The 27,430-nt window shown below is 44.4% G+C and overlaps 1 protein-coding gene across 2 annotated transcripts in view; it reads left to right on the plus strand.

Moving 5' to 3' along the window:
* Positions 1 to 27,430, plus strand: part of HOOK2 (hook microtubule tethering protein 2) — a 70,508-nt gene that overhangs the window by 4,588 nt on the left and 38,490 nt on the right. For both annotated transcript variants that reach the window (XM_040346552.1, XM_040346551.1), the window contains exons 3-8: positions 1,526 to 1,598; positions 10,474 to 10,524; positions 14,422 to 14,554; positions 19,004 to 19,071; positions 22,334 to 22,396; positions 23,595 to 23,675. In XM_040346552.1, coding sequence (XP_040202486.1) covers positions 1,526 to 1,598; positions 10,474 to 10,524; positions 14,422 to 14,554; positions 19,004 to 19,071; positions 22,334 to 22,396; positions 23,595 to 23,675 — 469 coding nt within the window. The remainder of the gene's footprint in view (positions 1 to 1,525; positions 1,599 to 10,473; positions 10,525 to 14,421; positions 14,555 to 19,003; positions 19,072 to 22,333; positions 22,397 to 23,594; positions 23,676 to 27,430) is intronic.

Below are 27,430 nucleotides of genomic sequence, written 5' to 3' on the forward strand. Positions count from 1 at the left end.
GTGCCTTTCCTCCAATTAGCAATTTTAGCTATCTTGGCTGTATACCTAGACTGATATCGCACTCTGTGTTAACCAGGAAGAGAAAATCTTCTAACACGATCTGAACTTTCTAAACCGTATATAAATGTGAAGACAGCAGATATACATGTAAAACCTATATAGGGAGATTTGGTTCACCCCTGTGTATCACCTGAAGCTGTTCACTTCACTGGGTGTATGGAGGGTTTACTTCCCCTTTAAGTTGGTGTTTTGCATTCATTTAAAGTTGATCTTTCAGTATGGTTACAAGTTTGCATAAAAAAAAAATCTGATTTCACAATATACAGTATAGTGACAGTATAATGAGAAAAGCTGCTCGTTTTATAATTTAAAAGCTTTCCTTGTGCTCTAATTATTTTTGTCTAGGTTTAGATGTTACCATCAGTCTGCAGGCATGAAGAAACCTTTCCTAAGGCTACTTTCACACTGAGGCGCTTTGCAGGCGATATAGTGATAAAAATAGCGCCTGCAATTCCGATGAGGGCCAGAGCCTCAGGGGAACGACCCTGGTGCTGTGAGGTCCTGCCCCTCCGCCCCGGGAGATTTGCCGTGGGTGCGAGGGTGTCCCTGTGCGTCCGTGTTCGGGTGTGCCTGCCTCTCCTGATCCCCCCCCACCCCCCTTCTGGGTGCCCTTTCTGATTGGGCACCATCTTGTTCTTCTTTCTACATCCTACTTTACCGTCCTTTCTCTCCATTTCTTCTCCCCTCCTCTCGATATACAGGAAAATGAGATGGGAGGCTGGGCCCGGGGCACCAAATTTCATGTCCTCTCGGACGCCCAGCACCGGGTGGGGCACAGGGTTGGGTTTTATTGCAGCTTTGACGGGGTAATATTTCCCCATAGACATGCCACCTGAAGACCCCTGTTTCCTGTCTGGGCTGTGCTTGCACTAGTGGAGTATCTGTTTTGTGATGTTATCAGTTGTACTGTTGTGATTGTAATGCTTTACTGTTTGTTATGGCCCCCCGGGGCCAGCCTCTCTGTTATAAATAAACAGAGAGGCTGGCCCCCCTTTCACACTGCAGCGGTGTGCTGGCAGGACAGTAAAAAAGTCCTGTATCTCCTGTTCCTCGTTGATCAGACTGCAACATTGCATCTTTTGTAGCGAGTCACAAGGTGACAGGATGCAGCAGGGGCTGATCTGTGCCAGACATTTGTGAAAACAGACAAAAACTGCACCAAGATTTACAGTTCATCTCCTGAGTGGGCATCTCAGACCAGGAAGTGGAAAAGACCCTGGATGATGCTTGAACAAAGATGGCTCCGTCTTTCGAGAAAGAAAAACCAATGAAGGCAATGTCAGGGGAAGTGTTGTGATCTTGAGTGCTACACTGGCACGTTATTGAGCAGGCAAAAAATATGTGCTGCTAGGACCACTTCAAGTTTGTTAAGCTGTGTGCAGATCTGTCGTGTGTCCACTGTCGTGTGTTTTTTTTTTTTTTACAGTTTACTAAACTTTTTTTTTTTTTTTTTTTTTTTATACAGAGATCCCACCTGGTTTAATGAGACCTGGGTGATGCGAATAAAGCCAGACACAGGAGATAATTGGAGGATGAAGGTGAATAATATCATAAATGGGTGATTTTAGTAAATGTATATGGAATAGATGGGCTTTTTATAACCTCTCTTCTCTGCTGTGCTTGTTACGGTGGGTTGATGAGTTCTATATTTTTAAAGAAAAGGCTGACCTAGACACACTGGGGAAAATTTACTAAAACTGGAGAGTGCAAAATCTGTTGCTGCTGTGCATGGTAGCCAATCCGCTTCTAACTTCAGCTTCATCAGTTAAAAGAGAAGTAAAGGATTACCCCCCCCCCCCCCCCCCAATCATACTTACCTAGGTGGATGCTGCATCTATCCCCCCAGCGCCTCTACACTGAGAACCGAGTGATCAAACATTGCCAATCACTCAGTTTTCAAAGTTCCGTCAGCAGAGAGCTGTAGACTATCAGTTTGCGGCTATTTGCTCTTGCTCACTGGAGCATTAAGCTGTGGAAGGGCTCTCAGCGACTCGCTGAGACGGGTGTCAGTCCAGGCACCTGGCGCATCCAGACTCCATGGTCGGGATGACGCGGGTGCCTGGATTGAAATCGGTAACGTCAGCAGAGAGCGAAATTCAGCCCCGCTCTCTGCTGAAAATGGGTCACAGGCATGGAAAACGAATTGCACTCTTGTGATCCATAGAGGTACAGCCAAGCAAGCTTTGGCTGGACTTCTTCTTTTTAAGCTTTGACCAAAAAACCTGGAATCTTAAAGCGGGGGTTCACCCAAAAATAAACATTCTGACATTAGCTATATGCCTCCAGCATACTGCTAACATCTGCAGTATGCTGTTTCTCTTTTTTTTTTTTTTTTTGTACTTCTCGTTATACGAGCCCTTGTTATCCGGCTCCGAGCGGGGGATTACTTCCGGGTATAGGCGTTCCTAAGCAAAGAGGAGTTGATTGACGGGCTGCTCAAGCGCGTCACGCCTTCCGAAAATACCCGAAGTCACACTCTGGTGTTTACGGCGCCTGCGCAGTCAGCTCTACACGGCAGGCGCAGGCGCCGTAAACGCCCGAGTGTGACTTTGTGTATTTTCGGAAGGGGTGACGTGCCTTAGCAGCCGTCAATCAACTCCTCTTCGCTTAGAAACTCCCATTCCAGGCAGGATTCCCCGCTCGGAGCCGGTAAACAAGGGCTCATATAACGATAATTACAAAAAAAAATAAAAATGCAGATGTTAGCAGTATGCTGGAGCTAATGTGAAAAAGTGGATTTTTGGGTGAACCTCCGCTTTAAAGGTAAACTGCACTGGATTTTGCACTAGTTTTAGTTATTCGGTCCCACTGGGTGACTAGAGAGTCGTCTGGGAAAAGGGCTCCAGGATCTGGATGAACTTGTAGATTATTGGCTTTAAAACTGACCTCCAGCCTTCCCTTCAGTCTTGTGCGTTGTGCCGGCTCCTCTCTTGTGCTGAAATGGCTTACTCTGATTTCACTGCACACTGTGAGCTTTTTCCAATATACATCGAAAGCTGCAGCAAGTCAGAGCCTTACTGTCCCTAGCCCCACCTCTTTATTCATTGGATTTTTTTCTCAAATCGCCTTTCAGGACAACCTTGGAGAGAGCGCAGCTCCGCCTCTTCTGTAGGAAACACCCACAGGCTTTAAATCCCTCCTCTTCCACCATGGCTTCAGTTATTGTGTTTCCTCCGCCATGGTGGAAGCATCAGGTTAGAGCCAGGGAGCTGCGTTCTCTCCAAGGCTGGAGACAGGCTTTTCCCTCATTGTTTTGCCTTTTTGGTAAGGTTGTGACTGAACCATCCCAGCTCCTCCACTGTACCTTTTAAGGGGGGATGCTCCGGAGTCCTCTGGTCTCGCCTGCTCACGGGAGCTTTAGGATCCATAGGGGATGCTGCGTCTGGTGCCCGGAGTCCGCAGGTTTTGACCCCGGTGGTCGGGCAGGTACCGTTTCTTTCAAGAAACATGTCCTGCATGTCGGTTCCGGGTCCCGGTCTGGCGGGTGACGTCACGCCGGCGACGCGGCGTTTCCTGTGGAGGCGTGGCTCCTGGCGCCTGGAACGCAGGGACTAGAGGGCGGGTTCTCTGACCGGCGCTTCCGTTTCCGGCTCCTATTGATGACGCGGAGCCCGGGAAACTCAAAAGCCCAGCGTTTTCCTCTACAGCTGTCTCTCTGCAATGGAGGAAAGAGTTACAGCGATGGCGGATGCAGGCGCCGTCAGCACCGGTCAGGCCCAGGTAAGAGGGGTACAATGGTGCCTTTATTCTTATCCTTATGGGCTTACTATTGTGTTTTGTTGTTTTCCTCCTTATGGGAGCCTGCTCTGCTCTGATGGAAGCCTATGCTGGGCCATCTAGCAGAAACTCTGGTGGTTGCTATGTTTTATCTTTCTTCTTAAAGGGGACATTTTTCACTCTGGTGGTGGTATTAGCACGGTGGTGGTTTCCCTTGCTTAGCTAATAGAGCTTTGATTTAAATCAGTTTAATTTCTCGTTTCAGGAGAAAACTGCTAGTAAATCTAAACCAGCAAATCCACCAAGCCAAAGGAAATGTCCTTCCTGTAAAAACCCTTTGAGAGACTCTTGGCAGAAAGCCATGTGTAGATCATGTATTAAAGACCTAGTTGAAGAGGAATCTTCTCAACAAATTAAAGAATTATTTTCATCTGTCAGGGAACTCTCGGACTCACTTAGTTCAGTTAAATCCATGCTAGTACAGAGTTCGGTCCATACTGAGCCCCAGCAACCACCAGCAAGCCCAAGAGCTTCCACCTCCAGGCCAGTAGTGGTGGACTCTGGGGATGAGGGGACAAGTACTCTTCCCTCACTTGTAGACTCTGAGGAAGAGGAAGAAGAGGATGCAGGCAGAACCTCTAAATATAAATTATCCCTGGAGGATGTGGATGAACTTTTAGGTGCAATCTACACTACCCTTGATATTCAGGAGGAAAGAGTACAACTATCAGTCCATGATAAAATGTACCAGGGTATGGATGACTCCAAACATAGAGTTTTTCCTGTTCATAAAGTGTTATCTGACACAGTTAAGAAAGAATGGAAAGACCCGGAAAAAGGTCCCTTCCTTCCTAAATCTCTTAAGAGAAGATTTCCCTTTGAAAACAAAGAAACCGAGGTTTGGAATAAGAAACCCAGAGTGGATGCTGCCTTTTCACAGGTTTCTAGAAGGACAGATCTGGCCTTTGAAGACATGGGGGTCTTGAAAGATGCGATGGACAAAAGAGCAGATGCTCTCCTTAAAAAAGCTTGGGACTCCGCATCCGCCAGCCTTAAACCAGCCATGGCTTCCACGGTGGTAGCAAGAAACCTGGAATGCTGGGTAGAGAAACTGAAGGGCCACATTGAAGCAGGCACCCATAGGAAAGACCTTTTAGACTCCTTTCCTCTAATCCTTAATGCAATTAAATACATGGCTGATGCATCAGCCGAATCAATTAAAATGGCAGCCAGATCCTCAGCACTTGTCAATTCAGCTAGACGTGCAGTCTGGCTAAAAACGTGGTCAGGGGATACAGCCTCAAAGATTAAACTTTGTGGCATCCCTTTTTCAGGGGATTTTCTTTTTGGGCCAGACCTGGAAACAGTCTTGGATAGAACGGCCGATAAAAAGAAGGCTTTCCCAGCCAAGAAGAAACAGACGTTTAAAAAGAATTTTCGTGCTGTTCAACAACCCTACAAAAATAGAGAAGATGTCAACAAAAAACGTTGGGTTCCTCAAAAGGGTAGGGGAAGAGGTGGGGTTCTCTTCAGATCTCCTCCAGATCAAACCCCTAAAGACAAATGACGAAACTACTCCAGTAGGGGGAAGACTGTCATCCTTTCTCCCTCAGTGGAGTCAAATATCCACAAGTCCTTTCGTGAAGAACATCATTTCACAAGGTTACAAACTGGAATTCTCGGAATGTCCGCCAAGCAGGTTTTACATTACAGCCCTTCCAAGAGACCAAGAAAAGGCTTCGGCCATGATGAACCTTTTACAGGATCTGATTCAACAAGAAGTCATTGTCCAGGTCCCGAAACAGCAGGAGGGTCGGGGGTTTTATTCCCATATATTTCTTGTAAAAAAACCTTCAGGCAAATACCGGTTGATTCTGAATCTAAAGATCCTGAACAGATCAATACGGTACAAACACTTCCGTATGGACACAATTTACTCCATCACAAAACTGTTGTCTCCAGGCTGCTTCATGGCATCCCTGGACCTAAGGGATGCCTATTTACATGTGCCAATAGCACCAGCCTCCCAAAAGTTCCTTCGCCTGGCCATCAATCTGGGAACATCAGTATGGCATCTCCAATTCAGGGCCCTACCATTTGGCCTGTCATCTTCCCCCAGAGTTTTCACAAAGATTATGGCGGAAGCCCTGGAGCCTCTAAAACTGAGAGGGATCTCGGTCGTGCCATACCTGGACGACCTATTATTCTTCGCAGATTCCAGGGATCAGCTTGTGACGAACCTCCAAACGTCACAGACTCATCTCAAAAATCTAGGTTGGATTTTGAACTTAGAAAAATCGCATCTAGATCCCTCTCGGGAGATGAGGTTTCTGGGCTACACCCTAAACTCAGCAGTGCAAAAAGTGTTCCTGCCTCAGGAAAAGATAGACAAAATCCTTTCAGCAGTGGGTCAGATCCAGACGAACCTTTCAGTACCAGTCAGAACAGGTATGTCAGTTCTGGGCCTTCTTACAGCTACAATTCCGGCAGTCCAGTGGGCAAGACTGCACTCCAGACCACTTCAGAAAAACATCTTGCAGGTCTGGTCACACCAGGTGCCGCTCGAAAAACGTTTCAGACTATCTGCGAAAGTGAAACGAGCACTATGGTGGTGGAGGGACCCTTCCAATCTAACGAAAGGTCTCCCATGGATTTTTCCCCTGGACAAGCGTCTAACAACCGATGCAAGCTCCTGGGGTTGGGGAGCCCATCTGGAGGGTCAAACCGCTCAAGGCACGTGGTCAAAAATAGAGGCAAAAAAAAATCGTCAAATTGGCGAGAATTGAAAGCCATTCATTTGGGTCTGATAGCTTTTCAACAGGAGGTCAAAGGACATCATGTACAGATTCTGTCAGACAATACGACAGCAGTGGTCTATGTGTTAAAGCAAGGGGGAACCAGGAGCCAAGGGCTCATGGACTTAGCCAATCAACTTCTGTCATGGGCGGAAATAAATGTGGCCTCCCTATCGGCAGTCCACCTGAAGGGATCACAAAATCTCCTAGCAGATCTGCCAAGCAGAAAAAGAGTGGTGGAAGCAGAATGGAGTCTGAACCAGGAGGTGTTCGATATAATATCGGAGGAATGGGGACATCCCCAAGTGGACCTGTTTTCAAGTCAACAAAATGCGAAGGTCCAGGAATTCTTTTCGATTCACAGAATGGATCAGGCAGTGGGGATAGATGCCCTGGCACACCCATGGAATTACCGGCTGTGTTACGCCTTTCCCCCTTTTCCACTAATCCCTCTGGTCCTAAGGAAATTCAGGGAGGAAAACACCAACTTGCTCCTGATCGCTCCTTTTTGGCCAAAAAGGCCTTGGTTTGCAACACTTTTGAACCTGGCCTCAAAACCTCCCTGGAGATTACCATACAGGAAGGATCTATTGACACAGGGCTCTGTGTGCCATCCGGAAGCAAGCAGGCTACATCTAACTGCTTGGTTTCTGAAGAAGACCTTCTAAAATCTAAAGGACTTTCTGATAAAGTAGTTACCTCTTTTCTACTTGATAGTAGAGTTTTAACTAGGTCCATCTATCTCAAGGTATGGAAGAAATTTAACTCTTGGTGTTCTTCCAAAAGTTTCGAAATCAAGAGTACTATTTCAGTTCTGGAATTTCTCCATGAAGGAATGGAGAAAGGTCTAGCCGCCAGCACCCTGAAAACACAGGTAGCGGCTCTCTCAGTTTATCTTGAAAGATCTTTATCCAAAGAAACTTTAATTTCTAGATTTTTTAGGGCTCTGGCTCGAAATAGACCGATAGCCCTCAAAGTTTTCCCTTGTTGGGACTTATCTATTGTTTTGCAAGGTCTCACGGGAGCTCCGTTTGAACCTTTACAGAGTGCATCATTAAAAAATTTAGTTCTCAAAACAATTTTTTTAGTTGCCATTACATCAGCAAGGAGAATCAGTGAGCTCCAAGCTCTAGCAATTAAGGAACCCTTCCTTAGAGTTTTGCCAGACCGAGTGGTCCTTCAAACGGATCCAGCCTTCCTACCGAAAGTAGCCTCAACTTTCCATAGGTCGCAAGAAATAATTCTACCAACATTTTCCTCAGTTCCGGCTAATGCAGGAGAAGAAGCTTTCCATACACTGGATGTAAGGAGATGTCTGTTACAGTTCCTTTCCGTCACCAAGGAGTTCAGGAAATCAAACGCTCTTTTTGTGGTATTCTCTGGTTCCCGTAAAGGGGAAAAAGCTTCTAAGAGTACGCTCGGTAGATGGCTTAGACAAGCAATTTCTGAAGCCTATCAAGCAAAAGGAGAAGTTCCTCCTTCTGGGATCGCTGCTCACTCTACAAGGTCAACCGCAGTTTCCTGGGCCGAAAGGGCCGGTGCTACGCCTGATCAGATCTGTAAGGCTGCTACTTGGTCCAGTTTCTCAACTTTTATTCGGCACTACAGGTTGGACTTGCTGTCGGCCGCAGATCAAGCCTTCGGCAGGAAGGTACTGCAGGCAGTAGTCCCACCCTAGGGTAAGTTACTTGGTTATCCTCTCCAAGGTTGTCCTGAAAGGCGATTTGAGAAAGGCCTAGTTAGACTTACCGGTGACGGTATTTCTAAGAGCCTTTCAGGACAACCGCTATTTCCCTCCCTAAATGTGTATAAAAAAGTAAAGTATGTATCTATCATGGTGTTGTGGTTCTCTGTGCTTTGTTTTCCAGTGCCGGAGGCCACACAATAACTGAAGCCATGGTGGAAGAGGAGGGATTTAAAGCCTGTGGGTGTTTCCTACAGAAGAGGCGGAGCTGCGCTCTCTCCAAGGTTGTCCTGAAAGGCTCTTAGAAATACCGTCACCGGTAAGTCTAACTAGGCCTTTTTTTTTTTTTCAATCATGGAGGTTCTGCATCACATGTGGGTGTTACTTAGGACAGTCAAATTCAGCCTGCCTCGCAATGCTCACTCCTCCAGACCAACATCCATCCATCAACGCATTATGATGTTTGCAGAACCACTCTTGAAAGCAAGGCCACTGCTTGAATTAGGGCTGAGGGCTTTTAGGCTCGATTCACACCTATGCATGTTGCTTTTTGCAGTGCTTGCTGCGTTTTTTAACTTGCGTTTTTGCCGCGATTTGCGTTTTTAATTTTTTTACATCAATTAAATTTTTTTTTTACATTTCATTTAACAACCAGCTATAAACAGGTTAAAAAAACAAACAAACGCAAATCGCGGTAAAAAAACGCAAAAAAAAAAGCGTGGTACTTGCGTTTTTGGATGCGGATCTATTGAATTCTATTACATGCAAAACGCTGCTTTTTGCGGGGCGGGGGGGGGGAAGTCCCAGACCCTTTCCAAAAACGCAGAGGCACAAAAAAGCATTGATGTGAACATGTTCCATGGGAACCCATATTAAAAAATTCCCCTGCTTTTGTGCAAAACGCAAAATGCACCAAAACACGCATTAGTGTGAATCGAGCCTTAAGGAGTACTGAGGCACAACGCTGTTATGCTTTTTAGGAAGCTATGTACAGCACACTTCTGGCCCTTCCCACAAGCTATGATCTGTCTGCTTTGCACAGAGCAGCTCAGAGACCAAGTAATGGCATCACTAGGTCTAAAATATGATGTTATATAATCGACATTAGTGCAACAATCTCCCCCTGGTGAGTAGTTTTTTTCTAATGGGGAGGCTGGCCAACCCCCCCCTCTGGCCACATCACTCCAATCAGTGCTCTCTGCCATTGGTTGAGAGTGCTGATTGGAAATCAGTCGGCTGCTTGTTTTTCAGCACGTGTGTTTTTTTTTTTTTTTTTCTCTCTCAACCGGCCTATGTCTCCCGATATTCGGCCCGTGTAAACTCAGCTAGAGGAGCCTTCTTTCCTTTTTTTTTATTTTTTTTTTATATACAACATGAGGCTGGTCCAAGCATACATACATAAAATGGGAAATAAATCTCAACAGTATTCATGTGGCACTTTCTACAACCTTGTGTCATGGAACCGGGGCTCAGCCTCCCACTTTTTTCCATTTTCTAAGAGCGAAATTAGTTCGTAAAACGAGGGAAAGGTTACGGGAGCTACTCGGTGAGCAGTCCGCCTTCTTTCCTTTTGACCAATACACCAATGTACTTTGATATGTAGATCTAAGTATTGGTAGGGGTTCCCTGGGACCAGAAAGTTTTATTTCCAGGGTGCATCCACATTTAAAAAAAAAGTTTAGCAAGGCTGGTCTATAGGTTCACTTTAAAGGGTCACTAAAGGACAATTTTTTTTTTATTTATTTTAGCTAAATAGCTTCCTTTACCTTACTGCAGTCCTGGTTTCATGTCCTCATTGTTCGTTTTTGCTCTGATGTTGCTGTAATTCTTCTCTGTTCTGGACACTTCCTGGTTGTCTGTTTCCTGATGACCACAGTACTGGGAGATTCTAGTTTCATGTTCCAAACCATCACTGCTCTATGGCTCTGTATAGCGCAGAGGCAGGATAACATGCAAAAACGAAACTAGATGCAAAAACAAAACTAAAAAACTACAGGTACATTATATGATTGATTTTTAATCGTTTTTAAAAGGAATCAGTTGTGTCTCTATACCCTGTAAACAAAAAAAAAAAAATTCCTTTAAAGTCAAACTTCCTGGTTTTATAAAACATCCTCTTCCGACTTCTGGTTTTGGTGAATTGAGACTTCAAATATTGACCATATTATAGCAAACTTCACTGGCTTGCTTCTCATATCTCTTGTTATCTTCTACCAGGTAAACAACTTAAAGAAAGTCCTACAGAGTGTTCTGGAGTATTACCAGGATGTGAGTACTTTTTTTATTTATTTTTTTATTTTTTTCGTTGTGCTGAATGATTCAAAATAACTATTTTGAATCATTACTCGTGTGTGTGTGTGTTTGTTTTTTTTTTTGTTTTTTTTTAAGTGTAAGGTCACCTTTTACAGAAAAATCCGCTATCTCTCGTTCTAAGCCCCGGAATATCTGCGTCTGGAGCCCAGGACTTAGAAATCCTCTCTCCTTCCTCGAGTCTTCTCCATAGCTGACAGGACGGCTATGCGGCTGCTGATTGGTCGGCACCTCCCATGTGACGGTGCTAACCAATTGGAATGCTCCAAACGTTCCCTCCTGACGAGAAACGTTTTGGACATTCAGCAGAGAGGATTTCTAAGCCCAGGCCCCTGGCACGGATATACAGTTGCTTAGAACCAGAGATGGCGGCAGTTCAGGTCAGCGGGCGAGGAGGGGCACTTGTATACGTTCACCTTACAGCAGGGGTCTCAAACTCAAATTACCTGAGGGCCACAAGACAAGTTTTCATATGCCATGGGGGGCCGCATGCAAACTTTCAAACTTCAAAAACAACAGTACTGGTGTCAGCGAGCGCATTATTACCACCAGCACTGGTGTCAGCGAGCGCATTATTACCACCAGCACTGGTGTAAGTCAGGGTTTGACAAATTTGCTTGGAATCTAGGAGCCAGCTAAAAAAGTTAGGAGCCAGAAAACGCACCCCGTCCCGACGAGCTTGCGCGCAGAAGCAAACACATACGTGAGCAGCGCCCGCATATGTAAACGGTGTTCAAACCACACATGTGAGGTATCGCCGCGATTGGTAGAGTGAGAGCAATAATTCTAGCTCCTCTGTAACTTAAAACATGCAACCTGTAGATTTTTTTAAATGTCGCCTATGAAGATTTTAAAGGGTAAAAAAGTTTGTCGGCATTCCACGAGCGGACACAATTTTGAAGCGTGACATGTTGGGTATGAATTTACTCGGCGTAACATTATCTTTCATAATATTTAAAAAAATGGGGATAACTTTACTGTTGTCTTATTTTTTAATTAAAAAAAGTGTAATTTTTCCCAAAAAAGTGCGCTTGTAAGACCACTGCGCAAATACGGTGTAACAGAAAGTATTGCAACGATCGCTATTTTATTCTCTAGGGTGTTAGGATAAAAAATATATATAATGTTTGGGGGTTCTAATTAGAGGGAAGAATATGGCAGTGAAAATAGTGTAAAATGACATTAGAATTGCTGTTTAACTTGTAATGCTTAACTTGTAATACCAACGGCCACCACCAGATGGCGCCAGCTCACATCTGGTGGTAATAACTTGTAATACCAATGGCTCACCACCAGATGGCGCCAGCTAAAAAAAAAAAAAAAAAATTATTTTTTTTTTTGCTCCCCTCACTTCCACCCTGCCTGCGGGCCATTTATAACTGGTCCGCGGGCCGGTACTTTGAGACCACTGCCTTACAGAGTTTTATGTAAAGGTGAACTTGTCTTAAGTATATTACGTCTGCAGCTCCAAAAAGTGTAGCTGCTGACTTTTCATAAACAGACACCCGCCTGTCCCACAGTCCAGTGATTCTCCGTCTCTATTTGTTTTGTTTAGCATTATAGGCGAAAGTAAAAAAATCCCAAATTTTGAGTTGTCCCCAGAAAAGTAATAGGGGGAAATCTTCCAATAGGGTCCCCAGGAATTCTCTTAATTTGCAAGGATTTCCCCTCACTTCCTGTTTGACTATGAGACAGGAAGTGAAGGGAAATCTCTGCAATGGGACACAGATAGGGGGGGGGGGTCTGACTGGGTTTCTAACCCTCCTTTACTCCAAACTTAAGTTTTTGCCTATAGTTCTACTTTAAAGGGTAAGTTCAGGCATTGTCCAATTTAACCCCAAACTTCCCTTGCTTCTAGAGTATACCCCATTCTTTATGCAGAATGCTACTAAAAACACAGGGATAATTTACTAAGGGCAAAAAGAATGGTCACCTTGCAAGTCCAGTTGCACTTTGCAAGGGAATTATCCCCAGAGCTTTGTGAATAAGGTGACGCTCTGCTGACTTTCATCATCCAATCATGTGCAAGCAAAAATACATGGCTGTGTGTTTTTGTTTTTTTGCAAAGTGAAACTTCACTGCATTCACTAAGCTCTGGGGAAAATTCCTGTGCAGAGTGTAACTTTACTTGCAAAGCAAATAGTGCACGGGCAGGCAACCTTGGCCGTCCAGCTGTTTTAAAACTAAATTTCCCATAAGACATTGCAGGACCCTGAAGCCTGGTACACGTGATCGGATTTTCCGCGGACAAAGCATAGGACTTTCGTCCGAAGAGCATTGGCCAGGAACTTGTATTGCATACAAAACGACATACAATTGTTTTTTTTTTTTCAGCTCTTTAGTGCCACCCTTTGGGCAACTTCTGTTAATGTCGTGCTATGGTGAGCTTGCGTGTTTGTACTTTAGAGTTTTGTCCGATGGACTTCTGTACACACGATCGAATAATCCGACAATACACATTTCTTGTCAGAAAATATTAAAGCATGCTATCCCACATTCGTTGGCGGAAAATCCGAAAACAATTGTTCGATGGAGCGTACAAACGGTCAGATTTTCCCACGGCATCCTGCCATCTCACAATTCCCGTCGGAAAATCCGATCGTGTGTATGAGGCTTGACAATCGCATCGCATGACTCCTAGAGGCATGATGGGATTTGTAGTTTTAACACAGCTGGAGGGCCGAGGTTGCCTACCCCTGAAAGAGTGCATTTCCTTTAGTAAATCAACCCCATGGTAAATTCTTGAGGACTTTAGGTTGTTTTTCCATGAATATTAAAAAAAAAATATTTCTCCTACGTCTTCTGTTCTGTGATAGGCGGAACACTCAGCTTCCCAGGAGGCACTGTGTTCAGTGTCCGCCTATCACGGAGGCCCTCTCGTCCTCGGATGAGAGGGCCTCCGTGATAGGCGAACACAGTGCCTCCTGGGAAGCTAAATGTTCCGCCTATCACGGAACAGAAGACGTAGGAGGCGCGGCTTTTGAAAAAACGTACGGCCGCGATTCTGCATGTCTTGGATAAGGTAAGGGCACAGTCTGGCATGTAATGGGGCAGTCTGGCATGTAATGGAGCCGCCCACCCTGACAAACTTTCCCTCACCATGATATCTGTCCACAGTTTATTGTTTATGCCAGGATCCTGTTCCTTGTAGACAATATAGTCTTTGTATTGGTGGGGTTCCCCTATCAGATGTTATGTGTTTTTTGCATAAAAAAAAAAAAAAAAAAATTCTGGTTGTTTACCTCGCCTGCACTTCCTCGTCACCTGCTGTACAGCCCATATCCCATAAAAAGTCCCATGGCCCTTGCATGTGTTACTGTCTTCTGATTGAGGGTTGTTTTTTTTTTTTTTTTAAGTTCGCTTCGCTTTGCTCTCTTTATCTCGGTGAAACAGAAACTAAAGAAATGTACTAAGCAGGGACATGGCAACAAAAACATGGTTACTTATTGTGTCATCATTGAAGGAATTCACTTTTCTTCCTGTTCCAGTTTCAAAGCATGAAGGGAGTAGTTCCCAAGGGGGACACAAAGAATGTTTAGGTTGAATGGGTGTGTTTTTTTTTTTTTTTATTACAAAAAGTACTGGAGAGGAAAGTTTATTCTATGACCAGTGTTTTTGTGAGGCACAGACCCCATTCAGACATGTTATAGACCAGTGATGGCTGAACCTTGATGCCCCAGATGTTTTGAAACTACATTTCCCATGATGCTCAGCTACACTGCAGAGTGCATGAGCATCATGGGAAATGTAGTTCCAAAACATCTGGGGTGCCAAGGTTCGCCATCACTGCTATAGACTGATAAAGGGGAGGATACTTTTTTTAGTTATTACCTATGTGCTGCCCTGTCTTCTCAGGTGCTAGGCCACCCAGTCTCGGAGGATCGTATTCCGGATGTTGCTTTGATCGGTGAGTTCTCCAACACAGCAGAGCTCAGGAAGATGGTGCAGCTTGTCCTGGGATGTGCCATCAGCTGTGACAAGAAGGAAGGTGAGTGAAGATTTTGCCTCCTCGCATGTCTCTGGCTGTGGAAGCGCTGCCTTGTCTTCACATTTTATTGTGAAAGTTACCCAACAAATACTCTGAGCATTAAATGGCCATAAAACACATGTAAAAAACAAACAGAAGGCGCTTCTAAGTGCAGCAACACAAATCTAATTTATTGCCAAAGGATAAAAACAAAAATTATTTTGTGCTACTGATATAAACAAGAAATATAAAGTACCTTCGTCCTATAAATGCTTTTGGGAAATTGAGGCAACCTTGGACTTTCGTGGTACGGTATAGACTTACAATGCTGAAACGGCGTTTTATAAAAATGCAAATTTATTGAAAATCATTAACTAAAAAATACCCACATGGGCAGACATATAACATTCGGCCAGTGCAGAGTATCCCATGACAGAAAAAAACCCAAGGTAAACAAATTCCTCTGATGTAAACTGGAAAAGGAGCGGGATAAAGACGGGGAATCGCGTGTTCACCTTTATCCAGTTGTAAACTCTACATGTTTCGTGGTGACCCTCTTCTTCAGGAGTATAATTCTGAGAAAATATTTTCCTAAGAGAAAACATGCGCATTAAGAATCTTCATATAATAAACAATGATAAAAATGGTAACGCTGTAGGATGTGGAGCAGACCACCAGGTAACTTCCACAATAGTGAGATGCTCCGCAGTCAAAAACACCATATGTGATAAATAATAATTAATTTAATCCCCCACTACCTTTAAAGCCATCAGGAGGAATATCCCATAGGTAAGAATACTCATCAGAAAGGCCAGCACCAACACACCAGGCATCTCAAGGCCAAAAATGGCAGTCTCTTTGAGTGTGGGAGTCAGAGGATGGAATAAGAAAATGGAATAAGAAGCTGTTTAATAGAAGAGAAAATGGTATTGAGCAAAAACCCCCTCATAGGTGTTTCAAATGGGGGTCTGTAAAACGGTTAGGGAATTTATCCCGTTCCCCTGGACCCAACTCGCAAGACAAAGACAAATAAATATACAAATAATATATGGCAATACACACCCACAATGATCTTCATATAGTTGAACATGAAAAAAGCGGAGCAAAGGAAGAAAAATAATCCTCAAATGGAGGGCTCATGGCTGATAATGGACTGTTTACCAACTGCATTTGGAAGGATCTATAGAATATATTGGGAAATACAGTAACCTACAAGTTAGATATATATATATATATATATATATATCTATATCTCACTCACACACACACACAAAAAATAAGCCTCCAAATGGAAAAGAATAAACTCGCCTGACTTAAAGGGTTAATCACTTCAGATATTAATCAACCCACTTAGACCGCAGAACATCAAGTCCTAGGAATAGGAGTTCAGCCGAGGATCAAACGGGGGGTGGGGATGTTGAGCTAAGATACAGGTGATGCCATGCCTACAGATGAAATGCAGCCACACAAGTAACCAGCCAGAAATCCCTGGGAAGGCAAAGCACAGAAACCTTAATCAACAGGAGACATAATCGCCATTGACACTATAAGATCACACAGTAAGTCCGTAAGTTTTATGTAGATGGAGCACTCGCCAGGAAGCCAACTCCAGAGATAATCCCAGCCGCTGTGGGCACCGCTGCTCAGAAGTAATGGGAAACAAGTTCCCATTAAATACATCTGGCTCCTGTCCAGTTGGTGACCTCAACCTTTTACATCGGTAAAACCATACGTGAATTTGGCCATAGGATTAGGGGCCATGTGTCATATTTCGATAACTGTAAAATTATTACTCCCGTTACCAGGCACATTCATCACAAATTCGACAATACCTCAGTTTTATTTATTTTTTTGTGTTCAAGGTAATTCCTCCTAATCCGAGAGGAGGTGATTGGGTTAATTTTAATTTTGAGATGCGAAACCCTCTAGATCGAAAGATTTTCAGCCCTAAAAGGGACCCCCCCCCCCCCCCCAGGGGTTTGAAATTAAGGCTACTTTCACACTGGGGTGCTTTACAAGCGCTATAGCACTAAAAATAGCACCTATAATGCGCCTTGCCTGTCGCTCCAGTCTGGAAGCGCTCCATGCCCGTTGAAACCGACGGGCAGCACCTGCAAAGCGCCTCGGCAGCGACGCTTTGCAGGCGTTTTTAACCATTTATTTGGCCGCTAGCGGGGGTCAAAAGCGCCCTGCTAGCGGCCTGAAAAGCACCGCTAAAATGACGGTAAAACGCCGCTAAAAATAGTGGCGCTTTTGCGCCGACTCCCTCGCGGCTCAGTGTGAAATTGCCCTAACTCTTACAAACCATTTTTATGGGTCATCTAACATGTACTATTGATCCCCTGCGAACAGTATGGCCCAATCTTTTGGTTCTCTCGAGATCTTGTCCAGTGACATCATCCGTCTGCACCTCGGCGCAGCGTTGAGGTCACCAACCGGACAGGAGCCAGGTGTATTTATTGGGAACTTGTTTCCCAGTACTTGTGAGCAGCGGTGCCCACAGCGGCTGGGATTATGTCTGGAGTGGGCATCCTGGTGAGTGCTCCATCTAAATAATTTATGGACTTGCTGTGTGATCTTATGGGGTCAATGGCGATTATGTCTCCTGTTGATTAAGGTTTCTGTGCTCTGCCTTCCCAGGGATTTCTGGCTGGTTACTTGTGTGGCTGTATTTAATCTGTAGGCATGGCATCGCCTGTATCTTGGCTCACCATCCCGCTGTCCTATTCCTAGGACTTGATGTTCTGTGGTCTAAGTGGGTTGATATCTGCAGTGATTCACCCTTGAGTCAGGCGAGTGTATTCTTGCTCGTTTTGGAGGCTTATTTATTTTTTCACGCAGGTCTCAGCCGTTTTCTGCTGATACCATTTACTGATCCTGCGTTCCACGCTGGTCCCGGCAATGGGACTGTTCTTCCCAGCTGCTTCTTCTTGCGGCTTCCCTCTGCTGGTCAGCTGGAATTCTTTACAACTGGCTGCACACCGGACCACCCTCAGGACTGCCTATTGTTGGACCTCACACCTTTTTTTTCATCATGGAAATTATGAGCCTTTCCCTTTTTTACTTCTATTAAGTGTGTTTGTTTTTATCCTTGGGCAATAAATTAGCTTTGTGTTACTGCACTTAGAAGCGCCTTCTGTTTTGTTTTTCTATTTTCCAGAGTTTTGCTTTCCTTTTGGGGTGCTGCTCAAAAGCCATCCTAGCCTGCTGTTTGCCTGATCCACACCACCATCTCTGCGGACAATTATCTCTGCTCAGACCTGTTTTGCAGCGTGCCCTCTTCCCATTGCTGTATACAACACATGTACCTTGATAACTACATAGCACCACGTCTGACATATGTCCATGCTCTGGTTATACAGCAATCAGCATTGGAGACGGCCAGTTATTTTCAAGTGACACTATGCAACAGATGGTGGGGGAACGGATCAGGGCCCAAAATTCTATGTGGCTCTTGTAGCAGGAGCTTCAGCGGGGTTACACCTCTTCACTGCTGTCTCCTATCTTGTAGGTGGCAGTATAACCCAAAGGTTTAAGACTCCCTGCGTCCCTCAGTGTACAACGGGAGAATCCATTTTTCAGTATGTTTTGGATAAGAAACTTTATACAGTAAAATGTGCTGCCAATTGTTTTTTCAGAATCTGTTGCAAAGTTTCTTACCTGAAGTTCCTGCCAATTAATGACACTTCCTGTCACAAGCTGACAACAATAAGCCACTGCCACACAACTGGCAACAGCGTTGTCGGTCTGCCATCTGTGCTTTTTCAGCTGGGCTGTCTATAAGATAGTGAGCCCAATGACCAACTGAAGGGGCTTGCTTGGCAGACTGACAACTCTGCTGCTAAGAAAAACTGACGCAGCGCACAGAGGCAAGCACAGTGTTCACAAAGCACTCGCCCCCAGTCGCTCTCAAATCTACGCTGGGTTTCCTCAGCATAAGCCAGCGTAGGTGGAAGTGGGCGTGAGCCATGCTAATGAGGCGTGACCCCATGTAAATGAAGGACTGAGCGTCATAAAGTTACGAATAACATACGGCGCAACGTCACGTCGAAACAACTGCCTAAGATACGTCGAATCACTGCCTACGACGTGAACGGAACCTACGCCTAGTCATATTCACTTACTACGTAAACAACGTAAAATCTGACGGCTGTGTTCCCTGGTCCATACCTTTTGCATGACTTGCACCTCCTATATGGGGAATAACTTTACGCCGGACGTACGACTTACGCATGGTGATGGCAGTAAGACCTGATGCCAGACATACGGAAAAGTAGATTTGGGGTTTACATACACTTTAATGGCAGACCAAATTCACACTCAACTGATGTACTGTCATGCACATGGGAGCTTATAGCGCATGTAGGACTTTTTGTATTGCATCCCTCCCATTTTTTACTCGAATTTGCTCCATTTTGGGTATGTAGTTGTATAGTGATGTTTTTTTTTTTTTTTTTTGTGTTGATCCAGAGCATATCCAGCAAATCATGACTTTGGGGGAATCTGTCCAGCAGGCTGTCATGGAATCCATCCAGGAAGTAAGTGGAAGAACTCTTATTTTGTTCCTGTTGTGACGATGATTCATATTGGGGCTGATTAACAAAAGGATTAGAGGCCGTTCACTTGGGGAAGAAAATGTTTACTTGCAATGGTAAATAAGGTAAAGCAGTGTTCATTTTGCCTACCTAATCATGTTTAAAGTTGAACTCCAGCCTTCCATGCAATTCTGTACAGTTGCACAGGGTCCTTCCCTCTACTGAAGTTACTTACCCAGATTTCACAGCACACTGTGAGCTTTCCAGAGTTCCTTAGAAGCTGCAGCGAGTCAGACAGAGCCTGCCTAATTTCCTGGCTGGAGGACATTCAACATCAGCCAGCTCCTCCCGCCAGCCATGATTTTCTACATTGCATAGAACAGCGCAAAGACCCAGTGATGATATCATTGTGTATACAACAAGATGTGTAATCAAACCCGTTTTAATTTAAAAAATGTTTTTAACTTTTATTTATGGGGGAGGAACCAGGGAAAGCTAAATATTTGCTGATTTAAGCTTCAGTTTTGATGACAATTTTAAGAAAGTTTAACAATTTTTTTTTTTTTTTTTTAACAAACACATGATTAACACATGATTGACATGAACACTGCTTAATCTCATTCACTAGGCAAAGGGATCTGATGTTATCATTTTTGGGTGGACTGACCCTTTAAAGCATATTTGGTTACATACAGTGGGGACAATAATTATTTGATCCCCGGCAGATTTTGTAAGTTTGCCCACTTAAAGAAATGAAGGGACTACAATTTTTATCTTGGGTGTTTTTTAAATGATAGACAGAATATCAACCACAAATCCAGAAAAAAACTCACGATACAAATGTTATAAACTGAGTTGCAGTTTAGTGACTAAAATAAGTATTTGATTCTCTCCCCCCCCAAGAAAAACATGACTTAGTACTTGGTGGAGCAACCCTTGTTGGCAAGCACAGAGGTAAGATGTTTCTTGTACTTGGTTACCAGGTTTGCAAACATCTCAGGAGGGATTTTGATTGACAGTCTTCCGACGGTCGCATACATCGCGTCACGATTTTCCGAAAATAGCCGAACGTCGGTGCGCAGGCGCCGTATAGAGCCGCACCGACTTTCGGCTACTCGTGACGCGATGTATGCGACCATCGGAAGACTGTCAATCAAATAGGAACGCCCAGTCCCGAAGACCCATACCCGGAAGCGGCGGAGAAGTTAAATGTTTTTCGGGTGAACTCCCGCTTTAAGAACACCATCCCTACAGTCAAGCATGGAAGTGGAAACATTATGCTTTCAGGCTGTTTCTCTCCTAAAAGTACAGACCGACTTTGCCGCATTGAGGGGCCAGTGAGCCACATATTGTAAAATCTTGGGTGAGAATCTTCTTCCCTCAGCCAGAACGCTGAAGATGGGTTGAGTCTCCAGACCTTAATCCTATAGAATATTTATGGAGGGAGCTGAAACTTCGAGTTGCCAAGAAACCTTAAGGCCCCTTTCACACGGGGCGGATCAGTAATGATCCGCCTCCGTAAGCTCAATATCCCAGCTGAGCCGGCGGATGACAGGGCGGTCTCCGCACACTGTGCAGGCACCGCCCTGTCTTTTCTCCGCTCTCCCCTATGGGGGGAGCGGATGAACACGGACCGTATGTCCATGTTCATCCGATCCGATGAGAGAAGAAAAAATAGGATTTTGTTCCGTCTGCAAAATCGGATGTTTGCAGAGGTGGACGATTACAAGTGTCGGCGGATGTTCATCCGCTGACACCCGCAATCACATAGGGACCAATGTATGTCCCTTTTTCATCCGCAAACGGATGGATGAAAAAGCGTGTGAAAGGGGCCTAAGGATTTAGAGAAGATCTGGAAAGAAGGGTGGCCCAAAATCCCTCCTGAGATGTGTGCAAACATGGTAACCAACTACAAGAAACATCTTACCTCTGTGCTTGCCAACAAGCGTTTCTCCCCCAAGTACTAAGTCATTTTTTGCTTGGGGATCAAATATTTATTTTACTCACTGAACTGCAACTCCATTTATAACCTTTGTACCATATGTGGGTGTTTTTTTTTCTGGATTTTTGGTTGATATTCTGTCTCTATCATTTGAAATACGCTTATGATAAAAATTATAGACCCTTTATTTCTTTGTAAGTGGGCAAACTTTATAAAGTCTGCAGGCGATTAAAAACGTCCCCACTGTATAGAGTAGGCACCTGGCTTCTTATGTCTTGGATACTCCCAACAAAGGGCATTCCCTGCCTCCATTTCCAGCTCTGTTCCTGTCCATTTAGGAGGAGGTTTTTGTTTCCTGTAGCTTTGTGTGTTTTATAGCTCTTTGTGGAACATTCTCCATAATATGAAATAAAAAAGCCAACAGGGGTGGTGGGAGGATGGAGCAGATATGCAGACCCAGAAACTCAGAACGGGCATTTCACCAACAGTCTCTGGGATGTAAAAGAAAATGTCAGATTAAATCCTTGACATCTACCACAAACCGAACTACCAGGTTTGGGTGGACTTGCTCTTTAAAAGGCCACTAACATAAAAATATACAGTAATTCGCGCGCCCACGCCGACAATCTCCCTCTTTACTTCTTCTTCCTCCTTCTCTACTTCGTTTCTAGCTTTCACCTTCTTATTTCCTTTTCTCCGTCCCTATTTCGTGGGGCTCTCTTGCCCCTGTACTAAAATGTGTTACTCTTGTATCCATGGGCGATGGTTTGAGAGCGTTTTGCATGACAAGCAAATTATTTTTTATACGTTTTGACTTGATATACAAGCAATGTCTTGATATAAGAGTAGCGTCATGTCACAACTGAGAATAAAAGAGAAGAGAGACGCCTCTAAGTGTAGCAATATGGGTACATTTAGTGAAGGTACAACATTTAGAAACTCGCATGGTTGATGATTAAAACGGGCACATCTAAGTTTGCAGGCATCCGGGTTGAAAGCTGTCCACATGGATCATTCTCCTCACCGCCATTGATGTCGTCCCTTCCACGAGCGGTTCAAGCCTCGCTTTCAGATCGCTCTACTGCAAGGACAGTCTTCCCGGTCATGATTGTAGATTGATGGCGGTGAGAGCCGGCAGTGAGGAGAACCTTCTATGTGGATCGATGTGTGGGGGAAAAATGAAGGAATATTCTGAATACAGTCATTATAAGTAAGGACCGCACAGCTATAAGAATTGCAATATATTTCAAACCATAGTGGTGCTTCCAATGCAGCTTGTACTGCTGTCCATGTGTTTTGATTGTGTGAATTCACTCCTTGCAGCTCCTGAGTAAGGAACCATCTGATGCCGTGACAGCCGACACTTACGTGAACTATGACAGTCAGGTGAGTGAAGTGTTTTGGCCTTTTTGGAGATCTGCCTGTACAGTCTGCCACCCAGACCTTATGACCCAAGTCTTTCAATAATACAAGTTCTATGCCTGAAATTTCTATGACTTGATTGGTTTGCACTTAAAGCTGAATTCCCAGCTTTTGATACACTTTACATAGTTCGTTTGGGCCAGCTTGGCACAAACCAATTATGTCCCTCCACTAACGTGAGGCTGCTGGATGTGGGGTATAAACTGTATTTAGCTGAGTCTACATAAGAGCATACAGAGCTGTGTTCCGGGTTCAAGCCGAGACTTCCTTTCTCATACCCGGCACACAAGAGAGTCTATCTGATCGGCGCTCAGCCATTCAGAGAAAGCGATGTATTCTAGCAATGTATGCAAATCTTCTGATGTCACCACTTCTGACTCAGCCAATCAGAGGAAGCTTTGTATTCATTGGTAGAATGCATTGCTTTGTCTGAATGGCTGAGCGCCGGTCAGATAATACTCTTGTGTTTTGGGTAAGCGACAGGAAAGTCTCGGCTTGGTGCTGCACAGGAAGAGTAAGCTCCACGGTTTAGGAGATATTTACAAAAAAAAGAGCACCGATGTCTAAAGGCGCACTTTAGAAACGGTGATCGTGTCGTTTCTAAAGGAAGGTCTTGCCATGACTGGTGGCTCCCGCGTGCATGCACAGTCACAGAGCCGGAGTTCGCAGCCTTGGAAGGAAGAGGGGTGAAGAATGGTGGCTTCCTGCAACACGGGACAGCGGTGACATCGCAGGATTCGGTTTCAGGTAAGTGACACGATGCATAGTAGCTCATTTATTCTTTACCTTTGCAGGGAAATAAAGAGGAAGTATAACCCATCATTTACTGCCTCTTTAAAGTCTATGGAAAAGTTTATTGTAATTGTTTCTAGCAGGTCAGTGCCCTCTAGTGAGCATAGTTCTAAAGTGCAGAAAAGCTTGATTGATTTCATTAGCCCTAGAGCAAAGATACTAAAACTGACCTAAAGGGTTTTCCTTTTTTTAATATTTTTATTGACCTTACAAGAATCCGAACAGGCCGTGTGTGTGTGTGTGTGTGTGTTTGTGTTATGGTCTTTTTTTTTTTTTTTTTTTTTTTTTTATATATATATAAATTTGACTATTTGAGAGGAAACAATCATAGCTGATTGAATATTTTTCACTTTATTTCTCTGTCTTCCAGTCACGTAAATATTACTACATCAGTGAGGACACAGATGAGAAAAGTGACATCCTGCAGCGCTGTCATGATTTGGAGCAGCAGGTATGTGTGTACTTGGTATTACTTGTAATACATGACCTGTATCTCTGATGGTGGTTTGCGGTGGTGTGTGTGTGTGTGTGTGTGTGTTTTTTTTTTTTTTTTTTTTTTCTAATTGCTGGTTTAGAAGCCCCCCAAGCAGCAGTTTTCCTTCACAGGGTTACTCCAGTATACACAAGTCATTGTAGGATGCAGGGATCATTGTGAAAGATTAAAAAATATATATATATATATATATATATATATATATATATATATATATATATATATATATATATATATATATATATATATATATATTATATAAAACATTATTTTATTTTTTTATTAGAAGTGGAGGCTCCATCAAAACATTTTTTTTGCTTTAAACTGTAGCTTACGACTAAAAAAGAAAAAAAAAGATTTGATTTTTTTTTTTTTTTTTTTTTTTTTTTTTACTCATCTGGAAATGCCTGTTGCTATGCAGTCCCACGAAATCTGCCTTTGAAACCACCTAGGATTCTGACATCATCTCCCTCTAATGCTCCTGGGAAATGTGTGTCCTCATTTCCCAGGATGCAGTCCGCTGTCCAATTATCGCTCCCCATCCAAGACTTCCAGGAAGTAAGTGCCTGTAGGCTTCACAATGCCCACAAGCAAAATGACAACGGTGTAGATATAGTTTTATAAACTATCTTTTTTGAATATCTATGCGGATCGGCGGCGGATTGTAAAATAGTAAGTGACCAGATTTATATTATAAAAACGCCTGATGAAAGGACATACATTTAAAAAATGCTAATTGTGGTTGGAACTCCGTTTTAACAAATCCACCATTTTCTGAAGTGTTCGGGCTATGACCTTTATGTAGGACAGCAGTGAGGTTACACCAATCAGTGTGGTGCTATGAGGGCTCTTGGAAGAGTCTAGGGAAGGAGAAAAGCTCAGCCAGGAAATTGTGGTATCCCCTGGTTGGCTGTGCAGAATAACCGAGGGCTGTGAATCACAAGATTGATTATTGCTTTGACAAGTAAAGGTTATATGACTTTTTAGCTTTTTGCCTGGAGATCCAATTTTAGGTAGGCGATATAGAGCACTTCCCAGAAATGGCTATAGGTGAACTCCTCATGGTAAGACCTTTTGTGTTTTACTCGTAAGCATTTATTTTAGATTTCCATACGTGGCTGCCTACAGTGGTTGGTCCCTGGTCTCCTATCCAGTCACTGCTGATTTACTCACTACTATATCATTACTATAACACGGTTTCTTGGTGTGGAGCACACTGTAACACCACATGGGTGCATGTAATGACATTTGCTTGGCAGGCCTGGGTATAGGGGTCAGTGGTGGGGATACAACTGTCTTCCACAATCTAATAATCCAGTGTTTGCTGGAGTCTGCCTGTGAAGAGGAATCGAATGCTGCTTCACATTTTAGTGTATTAAAACAGCTCATTGCAACAGCTGAAATTCAGATATTGGAACCATTTTGTTTGCCAAAAGATTTATAATTCTGCTCAGCCAGTCTTGCGATGCCAAGCTGAGTAGATGGGAAGTTTTTACCACATTGCATGACTGATGGTTTGTCACTTTTTGGTGTTGGCTGCTTGCTTGTTGGGTGTTACGTCATCACTGGTACATTAACCCTGCACTGTTCAGTGAGCAGGTAGGGGACACAAGTGGCTGCAGACCTGCAGTTGGAGACCCTGGTATCTGCTTTCTGGCAAGACTGGCTGAACAGAAAAGCAGGTTTTGTTCCACAATCTGTTCTAGTTCATATCCTGCCATGTCCATACAGACGTGTGTATTTCTATACTACTAGTTAAAAAGATTTGTTTTGCTGCAGCTTTGGGGCTCAAATTCGAGCATTGAAATGTATTTAAAAAATGGGTTCAGAGACCTAAATGGTGTCCAAACCAGCAGCAAATCAAATGCTTGCGTTCTACCCTGCGTTATTTGCAATTGCACCAGTTTTCTCACATTGTGTTTTTGATTTACTAATAAAATATCTTCACTCAGAAGAGTGCAGTGACGCGTGGCTGATAAGTGAAGAGTGCCGCCTACGCGTTTATGTGGTATCTTGTTATATAATTCAGGATAATCAATCCAATATTCTCCTAAATAAGCTTTCTGAGCTTCAGATTTGGTGCCAAGGCCATATATACAATAATATTATACCCTTAAAGGCTTAACCAAGATCAGTTGTCGTTCTATTGATCTTTTAAACTTGCAGCTAGAAGTCACCTTGGGCTGACTTTTTAAAAGTATGAAGTGAACCTGTTTTATTTCAAACATCAGCTCATGCAAGGAAAAAAAAAAAAAAAATTCCTGCATGTGCCTTTGATGTGTGATCTACACACAGGTTCAGTACACTTTAGTACACACATGTTTTCCCTCCTGTATGCAAGCATTAATCACTAGTGGACAAAATTGATTAATGTCATTTTAGGCTTCAAAATGAGAACAGTCCTACACTAGATATCAGTAATATCACTGAGACCCTTGATATTCATTAGAACGCAGCCTATCCATTCACTAGAGACCAGTGACATCACTGAGACCTTCATAGTCACCAGTGACCTCGCTGAGACCTTCATAGTCACCAGTGACCTCGCTGAGACCCTTCATAGTCACCAGTGACCTCGCTGAGACCTTCATAGTCGCCAGTGACCTCGCTGAGACCCTTCATAGTCGCCAGTGACCTCGCTGAGACCCTTCATAGTCGCCAGTGACCTCGCTGAGACCCTTCATAGTCGCCAGTGACCTCGCTGAGACCCTTCATAGTCGCCAGTGACCTCGCTGAGACCCTTCATAGTCGCCAGTGACCTCGCTGAGACCCTTCATAGTCGCCAGTGACCTCGCTGAGACCCTTCATAGTCGCCAGTGACCTCGCTGAGACCCTTCATAGTCGCCAGTGACCTCGCTGAGACCCTTCATAGTCGCCAGTGACCTCGCTGAGACCCTTCATAGTCGCCAGTGACCTCGCTGAGACCCTTCATAGTCGCCAGTGACCTCGCTGAGACCCTTCATAGTCGCCAGTGACCTCGCTGAGACCCTTCATAGTCGCCAGTGACCTCGCTGAGACCCTTCATAGTCGCCAGTGACCTCGCTGAGACCCTTCATAGTCGCCAGTGACCTCGCTGAGACCCTTCATAGTCGCCAGTGACCTCGCTGAGACCCTTCATAGTCGCCAGTGACCTCGCTGAGACCCTTCATAGTCGCCAGTGACCTCGCTGAGACCCTTCATAGTCGCCAGTGACCTCGCTGAGACCCTTCATAGTCGCCAGTGACCTCGCTGAGACCCTTCATAGTCGCCAGTGACCTCGCTGAGACCCTTCATAGTCGCCAGTGACCTCGCTGAGACCCTTCATAGTCGCCAGTGACCTCGCTGAGACCCTTCATAGTCGCCAGTGACCTCGCTGAGACCCTTCATAGTCGCCAGTGACCTCGCTGAGACCCTTCATAGTCGCCAGTGACCTCGCTGAGACCCTTCATAGTCGCCAGTGACCTCGCTGAGACCCTTCATAGTCGCCAGTGACCTCGCTGAGACCCTTCATAGTCGCCAGTGACCTCGCTGAGACCCTTCATAGTCGCCAGTGACCTCGCTGAGACCCTTCATAGTCGCCAGTGACCTCGCTGAGACCCTTCATAGTCGCCAGTGACCTCGCTGAGACCCTTCATAGTCGCCAGTGACCTCGCTGAGACCCGTCATAGTCGCCAGTGACCTCGCTGAGACCCGTCATAGTCGCCAGTGACCTCGCTGAGACCCGTCATAGTCGC

Source organism: Rana temporaria, chromosome 3 (genome assembly GCF_905171775.1).
Source record: "Rana temporaria chromosome 3, aRanTem1.1, whole genome shotgun sequence".
NCBI lineage: Eukaryota > Metazoa > Chordata > Amphibia > Anura > Ranidae > Rana > Rana temporaria.